At 50.4% G+C, this 14,118-nt stretch overlaps 1 protein-coding gene across 4 annotated transcripts in view; it reads right to left on the reverse strand.

Moving 5' to 3' along the window:
- Positions 1-14,118, reverse strand: part of ARAP1 (ArfGAP with RhoGAP domain, ankyrin repeat and PH domain 1) — a 64,003-nt gene that overhangs the window by 36,372 nt on the left and 13,513 nt on the right. For 2 of the 4 annotated variants that reach the window (XM_081539473.1, XM_081539472.1), the window contains exons 2-3: positions 9,660-9,741; positions 4,889-5,440 (exon numbers count right to left, since the gene is read on the reverse strand). In XM_081539473.1, coding sequence (XP_081395599.1) covers positions 4,889-5,397 — 509 coding nt within the window. In that variant the 5' untranslated portion in view covers positions 5,398-5,440; positions 9,660-9,741. Of the gene's footprint in view, positions 1-393; positions 775-3,528; positions 3,608-4,888; positions 5,441-9,659; positions 9,742-14,118 lie in introns of those variants that run through there. The other 2 variants (XM_081539475.1, XM_081539474.1) reach the window with 2 other exon arrangements.

Genomic DNA, 14,118 nt, shown 5'->3' on the forward strand with positions numbered 1-14,118 from the left:
AAGCGAGATCAGCACCAGACCCCTTTAGGGCAGAGACCTCACAGAGGAGCAGTCCATGCAGCCCAGAAGACAGGCCCCGGGGGCTCCCAACGAACCCAGGAGAGACGCTTAGGGGGAGATGGATGTGTAGAAAACCCAGGGCAGATGTGGGGAAGAGAAGGGGGAGAAAAGGAAAGGGCAGGAGAAAAACAGAAAATGTAGAGAAAGTGAAAGAAGAGAGGGAAGTCTGAGAGTAAAAAAGGGAGGGGGAGGGGAGCAGCACAGAAAACCTAACCTGTGGAGAGGTGACAGACAGAGACAGACAGACTGGGATTCCTGCCCTCCCAGGCCCATAGGAGGAGACTGCCCGCTTCCCTCAGCCGACAGCCCAGCCCACGGCGGCCCCTTGCTCACCCTCAGACGCCCTCTGGATCCGGGGCCCAAGACTTCCCGTGGTTCTGGCCAGCTGGGCCCAGTGTGCGCCGTGTACCTGACTGTTCAGCCTGTGTCCGACCCAGGCTGGTCTCGCAGACACCCTGGCCCGGCTCCCTGGTGTGCCTGAGGCCACGTCTGCTTCCAGGTATGGCTCTGCACTCCCGTGATTTGTGTCGGAGTGTTTGCGATCACTTGTCTGAGTGTGTGTTTCTGTGTGTAACTGTGTGTCTGTCTGGGAGAGTAAGTGTGTGTGTATGTGTACGTGTGTGTCTGTGTCTGAATCCAGCTTTGGTCTCCTCTAGCTTCCTGCTCTCCGCCTCCCCCCGCCCCCTGCAGCCCTGGCCAACGCACACACTTCCTGAAAACACGACTGAGACAGAGGAAAGTCACCCAGAATCCCCTGGGGCAGACACTTCCTCTCCGCCCCCAGGCTGGCTCCCCGCCCCCCAAGCTGAAGTGGGTGGACAAACCACCCCAGTGGACACTCTGACTGGCCCCTCCCCGCTCACACAAGAAAGCCCAGAGAAGCTAGGAAAGAGGCTCTCTGAAGAGAGCAAGTTCTGCCCTAGCAACAAGTAATCAGTCTTCAGGAAGCCCAGGGACTGGCTGGACTGCAGAGGGTCTGCAGGTGGAGGTGGAAGGGCACAGGTGGAAGGCCTTGCGATGTGACTCCAGCTGGCTGCTGCCCACTCTGGGCAAATCGTCCCTCTTCTCCAGGTTTCTCCAGACATCCAGGTATCGGAGTAGGACACAGAGGCCCAGAGCAGGCTAGGGGAGGCTCTGCAGAGTGACCCTGGGTCAGAAATGACCTCTCTGTCACCACGGTCAGGGAAGCGGTCTCAGAGGGTTCACATCTATGACACTTGAAGCTGAGTAGACAGTCCCAGGCTAACAGGCAGGGTTTGAACACTGCCTTTCCCTATGCTGGGTTGTGTGACTTTGAACAAGTTTCTCAGTGTCTCTGGACTTGTCAGTTAGTTACCTATTACAGGCTTAAGTGATGGTGCAGGCACACACCCTTTGGGGATGAAACAGGGTCCTCCTAGGCCAGGCAAATAGTGAACCTGCTTCTGAGAGTTCTGACCCAGCTGGGGCAGAGGGGAAGAGACCCCATCCTTGCTCATTTTCTGCCTGCCTCCCCTAAAGGTCTCTCCCTTTCCAAGATGCCTGGGGTGACAGAGGTCGGGTAGTGGGAAGGGATTTGGGGTATCCTGTAACCCTACTGTCCAGGGTCCAGTGTGTGCGTAGGGCACTCACAGGGTGCTGAGTCAGCATGGGCAGCACACAAGCTCAGTGCCTGGTGGTACAGAAACTCATGCAAGTCTCATCTATTTACTCACACAACAAACACTTTCTGAGTGCCTATCAGGCACCTGGCACTGTTTCAAATGTCGGGGACGCGGCAGTAAATGAAACTGACAAGGATCTGAGCCCTAATGGAGCTGACATTTTAGGGGGCTCGGCCTCTTGGCAGCACATGCAAACAGCACAAGTACACGTTGGCTCACACCTGACTGTACACAAAAAACAACTCACCACCCACAACACATTCACTTACAAATACACTCATGTTCTTGGAGCCCCCACAGTACAGAACACTTAGGCACATGTTTGTGTGCACACAGGCCTTGATAAATTTGTACAAACACTATAGCAGGTAACCACTGGAATCGTATAAATCCCCACCAATGTATACGTACAATTATTATACATTGCCTCCATTAGAACATGTGCAAATGCAGAAATACACAGACATGCTACTACCCTGATAGACGCACACCTATAGGCACACACAGACAAACTGGCTAGCCATGCCCTCACGTGGAGTTACTCCCTCCTAGGTACACACATGCACACACAGTAGTCAATCCCAAATTCCACTGGGGAGCCCAGTGATGGACTGGAGCCAGGGAAAAGCACTCCCTCAGTCACCACATGATCTGGTGTAAGAGGCCCTAAGATTGAGAGAGTAAGACCTACATCACTAGAGGGTACAAGCAAGAACAGGAAGGCCAGATCAGGAAGTGGGGACTCCTGCAACGGAGGCAGGAGCCAGCCAGGCTGGGCAGTCTTCCACTGTGTACCACAGAGCCTGGGGTCATAGAAAGCGGTTGTGAGGGGATGGGGAAGCCAGTCAGGGTCCAAACGTGCCCAGCCTTTACCTGTTACCCATACATGGCCCAGCCTTTGTCTGTTACCCATACGTGAGGCTCTCTCCACCCTTAGAGTTTTTCTACCTCTGGACTGTAAAGACTTTGCACACCCTGGAAGCCCAGGAGGCTAGGACTGCAGATGCCCACAATTCCAAGTGTCAAAGACACCAGGATACAGAAGCCAGGCTTGGCAGCTCACCTGCCACTCTGCCACAAGGAATAGCCCCACACTGCAAGGAATAATTGCCTATGAAGTCTCTCAGCCTGGAATGAATTTTGGGTTCTCTAGCTACAAGGGGCCAGATTCCTGACCATGGGAATCTGGCTTCCCCCAGAGGTTGCCTAAGTTCAGAATGAGGATCTGAGAATGGCGCCTGGCACCCTAGGGCAAAGACAGGACCCTTGCTCTACCCAGAAAGTCTCCCGAATTCAGGAGGGCCATGGAGAGCCAAGGAGGATACCTGATGGGGAAACAGGCCCAGAGGAGCAGCTTTTCCTAGTCAGAATCACACAGCCAGCTGGATCTGCTCAGGTACCTCGCCTTCTAAGCAGGAATCCAGGTGTACTTCTTGGCTAGGGTTTTTGCCTCCTCGGCCTTCGTGAATGTTCTATGGACAGGGCCCTGCTTCCTGCCCTTGTTCATCTACTCCCAACCCCTAGAGGTTCTAATGATGGAGTTGAAGGAAATAAAAATTACTCCTGCATGCAGGAGAGTGGCCACTAGAGGGTGCAGTGGCACCAGGAAACTCCAGTCTGGTCTCTAAGCCAGGCTCCTAGGGCATCCCATTACCGCTCCCAGTGTGTGAACCTATGAAAGGCACAATAAACTCTTCTTTGTGCTCTTACCAATCAAACCTCAAAACACCACAGCCCTGGCTTGGCCTCAGAAAGCCCTTTAATGCCCCTCTCTAATGGGGAAAACCTCCCAGGTCCTCCCCACAGGGGCTCCCTGGGCACGTACTTGGCATGGATCCAGCCAGTGCTCCCCTCTCTTCTCTGAGCCTTAGTTTCTCTGCTTGAAATAGGACACAAATGCCCCAGAGCACCTGAGCAGGGATCGAACGAGGTTATGTAAGTAAACCACCCAGCACAGTGCCCAACAATAACAGAGACCAGGGGATCTCTCTCTGCACATCCCTTCCTCCTCCAAGAAGCCTTCCCAGATTAGGCTGACTTGGCCAAAGTGCTGCAATAAAGCCCCATTATAACCTTCATTACATACACAGCCACACCTGAGGATCTCCCCCAAGCTGGGCACCCCAGCAAATGGCAGGAAGAGAGGGTATTTGTAAAGGAGATTAAATGCAATGTCCACAGAAGTAGGCAGAAACTCAGGAAAACAAGGAAGGGACTTCCCTGGTGGCCCAGTAATTTAGACTCCATGCTCCCAGTGCAGGGAGCGTGGGTTCAATCGCTGGTCAAGGAACTAAGATCTCACATGTCACATGGAGCGGTGCACTCCCCCCCACCAAAAAAAACATATTGCAAAAGAAAGAAAGGAAACAGGAGTACCAGGAGCTAGGAGGGGAGAAAATGGTTCTGGGGAGGAGGGAGGGTGAGTAGGATGTGGCCTGAGAACTGACATTTGACAGGAGCCATGTGAAAGGGGAAGACAGGAGCCCCAGCACCAACTGCCCTGGGTAGTTGCTGCAACCTCCACGACAAGTTCTTCATTCCAGACTCCCCATTTCCTCCACATGCTACCTCCCGACTTCAGATATACGTGCCAATCTCCCAGTATCATACTCGCCAGGCCCCAAAATGAACCCAACCTCCTCCCAAACTCCCCTCTGTGCTCAGATCACAGATCACCATCAAGATGGAAACCTGGATTCCATGTACCTCCTCATGCCCTCTCTGCTCTCTGGAGCCAAGCTGGAGCCAAGCTCTCACTCCAGTCATCCCACTCCTCTCCAGTCTCATGCACGCTGCCTGAGTAGGGGCCTCACAGCTGCCCCTGTGCCCTCTCACTGGTCTCCCAGCCTCTTCCTCCATCAACGTTACCAGCAGCCAGGGTCATTCTTTTGTACTCAGTTTTCAATTAATCGCTTTGCTGAAAACTCTCCTGGCTCCCCACCTGGCCTTCACGGCATGTCACACAAGCGCCATCCACAAGCCTCACCCTTGCTTACACTGCATTGCCTGCTCAGAGCACCCGAGGACTGTGCTTCCCACCTCTGAGCTTTGCACATGCTGTTCTTGCCACCAAGGTGCCTTTCTTACCCCAGTGTCAAAGGCCACAACCCTCCCTCCTGCCCCCCCCCACTAACCCTCTAGATCCTCTGCCCATGTTCCTCTCACCCTGCATGGCATCCACTCACCTCACCAGTGGGCGGGGGGGCCCGGTGCGGGGGGGCACGGGCGGAAGGCTGAGCTCTGTCAAATGCCGCTTGGTGGGCAGTGGGGGCACCACAGGGTCCGGGGCTGCTGTGAACGGGGCGGAAAAGCAGGTGGGCGGAAGGCAGCTCTTCCGGGGCGGGATGGGTGGGGCGGTGGGCAGCCCCTCGTCCTCTCCAGCTGCGGGCAGTGGCTCCGGGGGAGTGGTGGGCATGGGTGGTGAGCGGAAGACATGACGCTTCATGGGCACGGGCCGTGGGGCCAGGCGGGGTGCAGGGGCTGGGGGTGTGCGGGCGCGGAGCAGGCCAGCCAGGACGCGGCGGCGGTGGCCGGGGAGCACCATGCCCATGTCCAGCAGGCGGGCGTCGCTGAGGCCTTGGCAGTCTGTGGCCCACACCAGGCCGTGCTGCTCGAAGAGCCTCGTGTACTGCTCCAGGTGCAGTGCACGCAGCCACTCGGCCACCGAGAGGGCCCCATCCCCGGCCTCTGCCATGGTTCCTGCGAGCAGAGGCCAGCCAGCAGGGCTCTGTCCAGACCTGGAATAGACACACGGGCACATGTCAGAGGCAAGCTGCCCAGATACAGGTCTCCAATCAACATTTCTCTGTGGCTTTTCCATGCCATGGGGTAAGCTCTGTGTTTGAGCTTTCTCCCCTGCATCCCATGGGCCAGGCAAGGCGAGGTACTGCCCGGTCTCTGAACACACAGGCTTCTCCCACTGCCTGAAACCTGCCACCTCCTCTTCTATGCCACCTCTGTGGCCTGCTAGCACCCAGCTCCTCCAGGAAGTCCTCCAGGACCTTCAGAGTTGGTGCTGTCCTAACCCCCAGCCTTGGCCACTGCTGTGGCTGTGTCTGCACCCACGCCCCTCCTGCACTCTGTAAGACCCAGGCAAGGACACAATTCCTTCTCAGACACCAGTTTTCAGCAGAGGCCCAGGCCCCAGGGATATTAGCAAGTATAGGTGAGATTGACAGATACCGCTGCTGGTCCCTTTATAGGCCCATTCTGTGGGGTGAGCCTTACTCCCACCTCCAGGCTCCTGGAGGAAGCAGATTACTCTAGGAGGTGCGTCAACACAGCACCATACAGTCTGATGTCCTGGGCCTGTAGGTGAGTAACTCCTCCCACCACTGAGGAGGGAAAAGGGGGAATGGATAGGATAAGCCATTCATTCATTTGTTCTTTCAAAACAGCCTTGTACTGGGCAACAGGGACTGAAGTCCCTACTGATACTCAAGAACTCCTGACCTGGCAAGAGTCAAGGAACAGATGATGCCAAGCAGTGATTAACAGATGAAAAGAAAATGCTTATCTGCTCATCTCCACAGATATTAAAGAGGCATATGATAAAACTCAACATCCAGTACACTTAAACAAAAATTTTAGTAAAATAGAAACAGATCAACACTTTCTTAAAATAAAAACCAGCACTTTGCTTAGCGTAAAAACAAGAGAAAAACTTCCATCATTATTATTATTCATACTACTCTAAAAGTTCAACAAAAATACACCGTCGGTATAAAAACTGGGGAAGAGTTAATCCATTACTTAAATATAATATGAGTTCTTCTCGGGTTGGAAAACCCGAGAAGTTCAGCTGAGAAAGTATTACAAACAGTAAAAGAATTTAGTAAGATAGCTAGGTTCAAAATTAATAGAATCAATATTTATAAGTAATAACGAAGTAGAAACCAGGATGAAAGACCTCATTTACAATAGCATCACAAAATAAAAGCCACCAAGAATAAACTTAATAAGAAATGCACAGAATCTATAGAGAAAAATGTGGACTGATATTAAGGGGCAAAAAGAAGTTCTGGATAGACAGAAAGACATAGTATGTTCCTGGACAGAGAGCATCATACAGATACTAACCCTAAGTTAATTTATACATATGTACTATCCTACTAAACATACACACACAACTTTTTGGAGGGATGGGTGGTGGTGGCTAGACAAGCTGATTCGAAAGTTCATGTGGAAAAACAAACAAGCAAGAAGAGCAGGAAGAGCCTGGAAGTGAAGGAGTGGGCAAAGGAAGAGCCGAGTGAGAATCAGCCTCACCACATATTAAAACATAAAGTCATGATAATTAAAACAGCACAGGTTAGGGACTTCGCTGGTGGTGCAGGGTTTAAGATTTCACCTTCCAAACCAGGGGGTGCGGTTCAATGCCTGATCAGGGAACTAGATCCTAGGTACCACAACTAAAGATCCCTTAGGCAGTCAAATAAATAACTAATAAAAATTAAAAAAAAAAAAAGACCCAAATACATTTAAGAACTTAGTAATACAACAAAAGTAACATCTCAAACTAGTAGGGAAAAGATGGATTATTAAATTGTCAGTGCAACTGTGGAGCGAGCTACACAGCTGGACCCCTATACCTTACAGCAAGATAAATTACAATAAATCATGAGAGGATATGAAAAATCTTTGTCTCAGAGAGGCAAAGGTCTTTTGGAAATGATACAAATCCAGAAGGATAAAGAAAAGACTAAAACATTCAACTGTAGACAAATCAAACATTCCTGAACAATTACAAAAAAAAAAGACGCCATAAGGAAGGCCAAGGGATAAATGACAAACTAGGGGGTATCACTGATTCCCCAAGCGTAGGCTAATTTTCCCAAACAGTGAAAAACACCTAGAAATAAGAAACAGACCAATAACCTGACAGATAAGTGGGCAAAGAAGAGGAACAGAGAAACCGACAGAAAGATAAGTATAAATGGTTCTAAACACAGGAAATGGAACTTAACCTCCTTACACTGAATGGTGACAAGGTGAGGCATTCCCCTCCCAGGATGGGGCAGTGCCTCTGGGAAGGGCAATGCCACCAGAGCTGTGAAAACCTCAATGCTCTGGGCACCCGTTGGTAGCTCCCTTGCAGTCTTCCTGGGGCACATCCAAAAGGATGTACGTAGGGTATTGGCTACCGCATTGTGTACAACGACAGAAGGTTTGAAGTAATCAAAATACCCATGGACTGGAGAATGGTTAACCATATTGCAGTGTAATCACACAGGAGAATACTGAGCCATAGAAAATGAGGAAACTCCTTACATATTAGTGTGGGGTGACCTCCTAATGGAGTTGCTAAATGACTAAAGAAAACAGGAAACTCCATAAAGGAGGAGGGAACTCTACATGCTGATGAGGATGACCTCCGGTGTGTATCAAGTGACTAAAGAAAGGTTCAAAACACCATACAGAACATGCTGCCTTTCACATGAAAAAAACACAATAATAAAAACAAAAGGAGAGGACAGATCAGTGTGTGTCCACGGCTAAATGCAGATCTATGAAATGATACAGAGGAGACAGGTGATGCTGGTTGCCTCTAAGGAGGGATGCTGAGGGCTGAGGGGGATGGGAGGGTTTGTTAAAAATTTACCAGAAAACACATGACCACATGCACACACTGCCGGGCCCTCCCTGGGCCCCATCAGCTTCCCTGGAAACCCAGCTCCAAGTGGAGGGAAACTTTTCACTTCACATCTTTTTCTATTACCCAAATTTTGAACTATGTGAATTTTTCTAAAAGGCTCCTGAGGGTCCCAAAGGAAGACACAAACAAAACAGAAATACATTTGATGTTGTTTGATAAGGGGCTCTCAACATTATAAAGACAGCAGATCTTCCCAGGTTAAGCTAAAGCTAACACAATCCCAATTAAAATTACCCACAGGCAGATTCTGAAGTTCATATTCAGGGAATTCCCTGGTAGTCCAGTGGTTAAGACTCTGTGCTTTCAATGCAAGGGATGCAGGTTCAATCCCTGGTCAGGGAACTAAGGTTCCCGTATGTCACAAGGCACGGCCAAAAAACAAGGTATGGCCAAAAAAATAAAGTTCATATTCATTGATATTAAAGATCTATTGTTAGATGGAAAAGCAAGGTGCAGAACAGTGTTTTATTATGTAAAAATCTAGGTTAAAGAAAAAGAAAACATATACGTATACATACACGCACACATATATACAAAACACTCGGATACGTATACAAGATACTGCTGTTGAGGAGGAGACTCCCAGCTGGGAGGACAAGAAAGGGAGGGTTACCTTTCACTGTATCCTCTTTAACTTTTTAATTTTATACCATTTTCCAAAAAATTACAACTTAGATGATAACATGATCATCTGGAATTAAGAATAAGACCATAATGAACCAGGCATGGAAGGAAATCAAGTAATCAGGTACACACCCCACCTGCCTCACTGATCCCTGCCTGACTCCATCCTTCAAAACCCTCCTGGGAAGCTCTTTGCAAGATCTATGGCTTCACCCTCTCTCTGCCTCTTAACCTCAGTTTTTCAAAATGGAAAACAGGGGCTTCCCCAGTGGTCCAATGGTTAAGACTCTGCCTTGCCACGCAGGGGACACCAGTTTGATCCCTGGTCCAGGAAGATCCTCCGTGCCACGGGGCAACTAAGGCCATGCAGCACAACTACTGAGCCTGTGCTCAAGAGCCCATGGCCCGCAACTAATGAAGCCCACACACCACAGAGCCCATGCTCTGCAACGAGAGAAGCCACTGCAACAAGAAGCCCACGCAAGGCAACTGGATAGTGTCCACTCTCCACAAGTAGAGAAAGCCCATGTGCAGCAATGAAGACCCAATGCAGCCAAAAATACATAAATAAATGGAAAACAGGACGTTGGGTCTCACCTTCAGGAGGCCTCCTCCACCTCAACGTGGAGGCTTAGCCTACAACACCCTGCCCAGCTCCCCACTTCCCCCTGACTCACCGGTGGAGCTGCCCAGGATGCCGGGGTCCCCCAGAGGCGGCAGCTACTCTGAATGGCTCCTCATCTTGGCCTGAGGTGGAATCTGCAAGGACAAGAGTAAACGAGAAAGTCTAAGAGGCAAGGTCTCTGTGAGCGGCTGGATGCCAGGAAGAAGAGGAAAGGGGAAGGGGTGGGGGGAAAGATGGGGAAAAGGAAAGAGAAGTAAGAAAGGGAGAAGGGGAAGAGGATCCAGGAAGAGAGGGGAGGGCTCAGGAAGCCAAAAGGAAGCAGGAGATGGTTAAAGGGAGGAGGGCCTTCCCGCGGGGCTGATTGACAAGGGGGTGAGAAGCAGACCCAACAGGCTTGCCTGGAGGTGGCGACCACACCATGGAAGAGGGGAGCCAGGACCTCCTGTTCTCTGGCCCTCCCCCAGGACCAGTGGCCTGGCCAGGAGGCTGGACTGCCCCCCAGGAAGACATGGGGAGGGAGTAGATGCAGCTCCACAACTGAGGCAAGGCCCCCACAATGCAGTCTGCCAGAAAGAGAAGGGGACCCTGGGGAGATCCAAGGAGACAAGGCCCTCTCTAAGCCTGGGAGCCGGGGGGTGGAGGGGTAAGGCAGGGCCATGAGACCCCAGGGGCCCTGCTCCTAAATGTGCGTGGGGACCAAAAGAAGGTGTTTCCAGGCAGGAGAAAGAAGTGGCCATCCCCAAGAGCAGGCCACCAGTAAGGCCAGGAGGCCGGGGCTCTGTTCAGGAGCGTGGGTGGAAGGGGCAGGTCTTGGGCAGAGCCACGCTTCCTGCCACTAGCACAGGGTCAACCGCAAACTGTTGGTCTCTGCAGGGTGACTTTAGGGGGTACAGGTTTTAAAAGTGAATATTTTAAAATAAATCTTAAGTAATTAGTATTTCATAAAGAGTTGGAAAAAAAAACAAAAAAACGGCAGTGCTACTCAAATGAGTAGCACTTTTTAAAAAAATAATTTAATAAGACAATGTAGTCTTTGGGTTTCCCAGGTGGCTCAGTGGTAAAGAATCCACCTGCCAAGGAGGAGATGCAGGTTTGATCCTTGGGTCAGGAAGATTCTCTGGAGAAGGAAACAGCAACCCGCTCCAGTATTCTTGCCTGGATAATCTCATGGACAGAGGAGCCTGGCAGGCTAGTCCATGGAGTTGCGAAGAGTTGGACACGACTGAGCAACTAAATAGCAGCAGCAAATAGTCTTTACTATCAGTATACACCAGACACCTAAAGCACTTTTTATTAATGTGTTTAATTCTCATAGTAACCCTATGAGGTAGATACCTCACAATTTAAGATGAAGCAACTGAGGCAAAGAGAGGTTAAGTAACTTGCCCAAAGTCACACAGCTGGGAAGGGGCAATTTAAATATAGTCTAAACCTGCAATACAATAACTTCTAGAAGCCACATATGGGTACTGAAACTCCAGATACGACCAAATAGTGAAGTGTGCTCTATACAACACATTGGATTCTGAAGACTTAGTAAAAAAATAAGAATATAAAATATCTCAATAACTTTTTATTACATAATGAAATTATAGCATTTTGGATATTTGGATTAACTATGGTATTAAATCAATAACCTCAGATATGCAGATGACACCACCCTTATGGCAGAAAGTGAAGAAGAACTGGAGAGCCTCTTGATGAAAGAGGAGAGTGAAAAAGTTGGCTTAAAGCTCAACGTTCAGAAAACTAAGATCATGGCATCTGGTTCCATCACTTCATGGGAAGTAGATGGGGAAACCAGTGGAAAGTGTCAGACTTTATTTTGGGGGGCTCCAAAATCACTGCTCATGGTGATTGCAGCCATGAAATTAAGACGCTTACTCCTTGGAAGGAAGGTTATGGCCAACCTAGATAGCATATTTAAAAGCAGAGACATTACTTTGCCAACAAAGGTCCGTCTAGTCAAGGCTATGGTTTTAACAGTGGTCATGTATGGATGTGAGAGTTGGACGGTGAAGAAAGCTGAGCGCAGCAGAATTGATGCTTTTGAACTGTGGTGTTGGAGAAGACTCTTGAGAGTCCCTTGGACTGCAAGGAGATCCAACCAGCCCATCCTAAGGGAGATCAGTCCTGGGCGTTCATTGGAAGGACTGATGTTGAAGCTGAAACTCGAATACTTTGGCCACCTCATGCAAAGAGTTGACTCACTGGAAAAAGACCCTAATGCTGGGAAGGATTGGGGGCAGGAGGAGAAGGGGACAACAGAGGATGAGATGGTTGGATGGCGTCACCGACTCGATGGACATGGGTTTGGGTAAACTCCGGCAGTTGGTGACGGACAGGGAGGCCTGGCGTGCTGCGATTCATGGGGTCGCAAAGAGTCGGACGTGACTGAGCGACTGAACTGAACTGAACTGATGGTATTAAAATTAATTTCACCTGTTTATTTTTAATGTGGCTACTAGAAAATTTTAAATTGCATTTGTGGCTTGCATCACATTGCTACTGGACGGTGCAGCTCCAGACTCTTAACCACTCTACATACCGCCTTTCAAAAACGACAAGCTCTAACTGAGCAGCTGCTGTGGGTCAGGAACTGTTCTCAGGATTCAACATGGATTGATGCATGACAGCCCAACCTGGCTACTGGAATGACCAGGGCTGGGAAACAGGAAACTACCTCTCTGTCCCTGAGAAGGGCCCAGCCCCCTCCAGGGCCTCTCTCAAGTTCCTATTCCTGAACTAAGGGCTTCAGGCCAAGGTCAGACTCAGGGACTCTGCAGTGACACACTTCTAGGACAGCCTCATTCAAGGCATTAAAAGCATGAGCCAGACCAACCTCAACCCACCCTTCAGGAATCTCAGGCTTGACGGCATCAGATACCACCCAGCCAGCGAAAAACAGCCCACAGGGCCCTCACCAGGCTGGGGGTCGGGGAAGGCTTCCTGGAGGAAGCAGCCCTTTGAAAAAAGAAGTTTGGAGCAATGCGCTGCTAAACCATGCTAGGGCCTAAGACAAAGAAAAAAATCTGCAATACTAAACCTCTTTATTTAAATTTTGGATATTTTGCTTATCTTGGATTTTTTCATTTTTATTTAAAAAAAATATTGCTGAAAAATATTTACCTGGATTACCTTGAGCTTTTTGTCTCCCGCTCCTCCTTATATTTTGCACTCTCTTATTCTGCTTCACTTGCTCCATCCTAATTCTGGTCTGGAGTCTGGAGGTTTAAGCCCTTGCCCTGCTATGACACATCACTGAATCTCCACTGCAAGGAAGCAGGGACCAGCAGAGGAGAGTGTCATCTTGTTGCGACAGCCTGGCCACAAGTTTGGGGGTTCCCCTCCCCAACACCCAAGGGCCCAACTCAGGCTTCAATATCTCACCAGCCCACCCTGCTCCTGCTGTTACCCCGGCTCCCTCCAGCAACTCTGCTGGGCCAACCTGGGTCTCACTCCTGCTCAAAACCCGTCCCATGGTTCCCAGTGTCCTCGAGTACACCTCCTCAGACCATCCTTCGACCCGCTCCAGCCCTGCCGTTTACAGATGAAGAAACAAACACCCACAGGGAGGAAGTGACTTGCTCAAGTTGTCAAGACGTGCCCCAAGCCCCAACCAGGCTCAGTTGGCCCACCACTGCCTCCGTTTCATTTTTGGCACCAGCTTAACACAAGGAAGCCCCCCAGATGGTCTGCTGACAATGAGCAAATGAACCACATCCTCCCACCTTCGGGTGCTGACTCTGCTGCCTCCTCCAGAAAGTCCTCCCTGACCGCCCCCTTGGGCTCCTAAGCCTCAGATGCTGAGTCATGCAGCTCAGTGCTGCTCCGGCTCTGTTCCTGGCTGTCCCATTTGGGGGGGGGGTCCATCTCTACCCAACCTCCAACCTGGCCTGAGAGCCTGCACCTTTTTGTTCCCCCTCCCCTCCACAGTAGAGCCCAGGACCTGACTGGGCTCACAAGGACACTTAGTCCAGAAGTAAGTAAGGGTCATTTGGAGTCTCTAACCCATGCCAACTAGTCCTTCTTCAGGTCTAGCCTGAGTCCCTCTTGTTGGAGCCCAAGCTTTTACACTTCTGTCCTTTAACTGCCATTCCAACCCCAAGGGCAGAGTTTAAATCTCATTGCCCCCTTCTCTGTCCCAGCCCAGCATCTCTCTCAAGCATCCCTGCCCACTCCTGACTGAGGACCCCAACACTGCCAGTCCAGCAGGAAGGCAACCCTGAGCCTCAGCTAAGGATAAGCACACTCCCACTTCCTTGGTTTCCTAAATACCTGCCGCATGTCCAGCCCCCGCCAGATTTCCACCTTCACCTGAATCGTCCCCATAAAGAAGTCCGTCCCAAGCTTGAGATTTTTATCCCATTTCAATGGAGGCTGTGTGAGGTGCTGGGTCACTTGCTAGAGCCAAGAGGGGGCCTTCAGAGGATGTGACTGTCTGTCTGGCGGAGGCAGAGAAGCTTCCAGGGGGTACTCGTGAGCTGGGCCTTGAAGGATAAGCAGGAGGC

The sequence above is a fragment of the Giraffa tippelskirchi genome, chromosome 11 (genome assembly GCF_054371585.1).
Source record: "Giraffa tippelskirchi isolate mGirTip1 chromosome 11, T2T-mGirTip1v1.2.pri, whole genome shotgun sequence".
In the NCBI taxonomy this organism is placed as follows: Eukaryota; Metazoa; Chordata; class Mammalia; order Artiodactyla; family Giraffidae; genus Giraffa; species Giraffa tippelskirchi.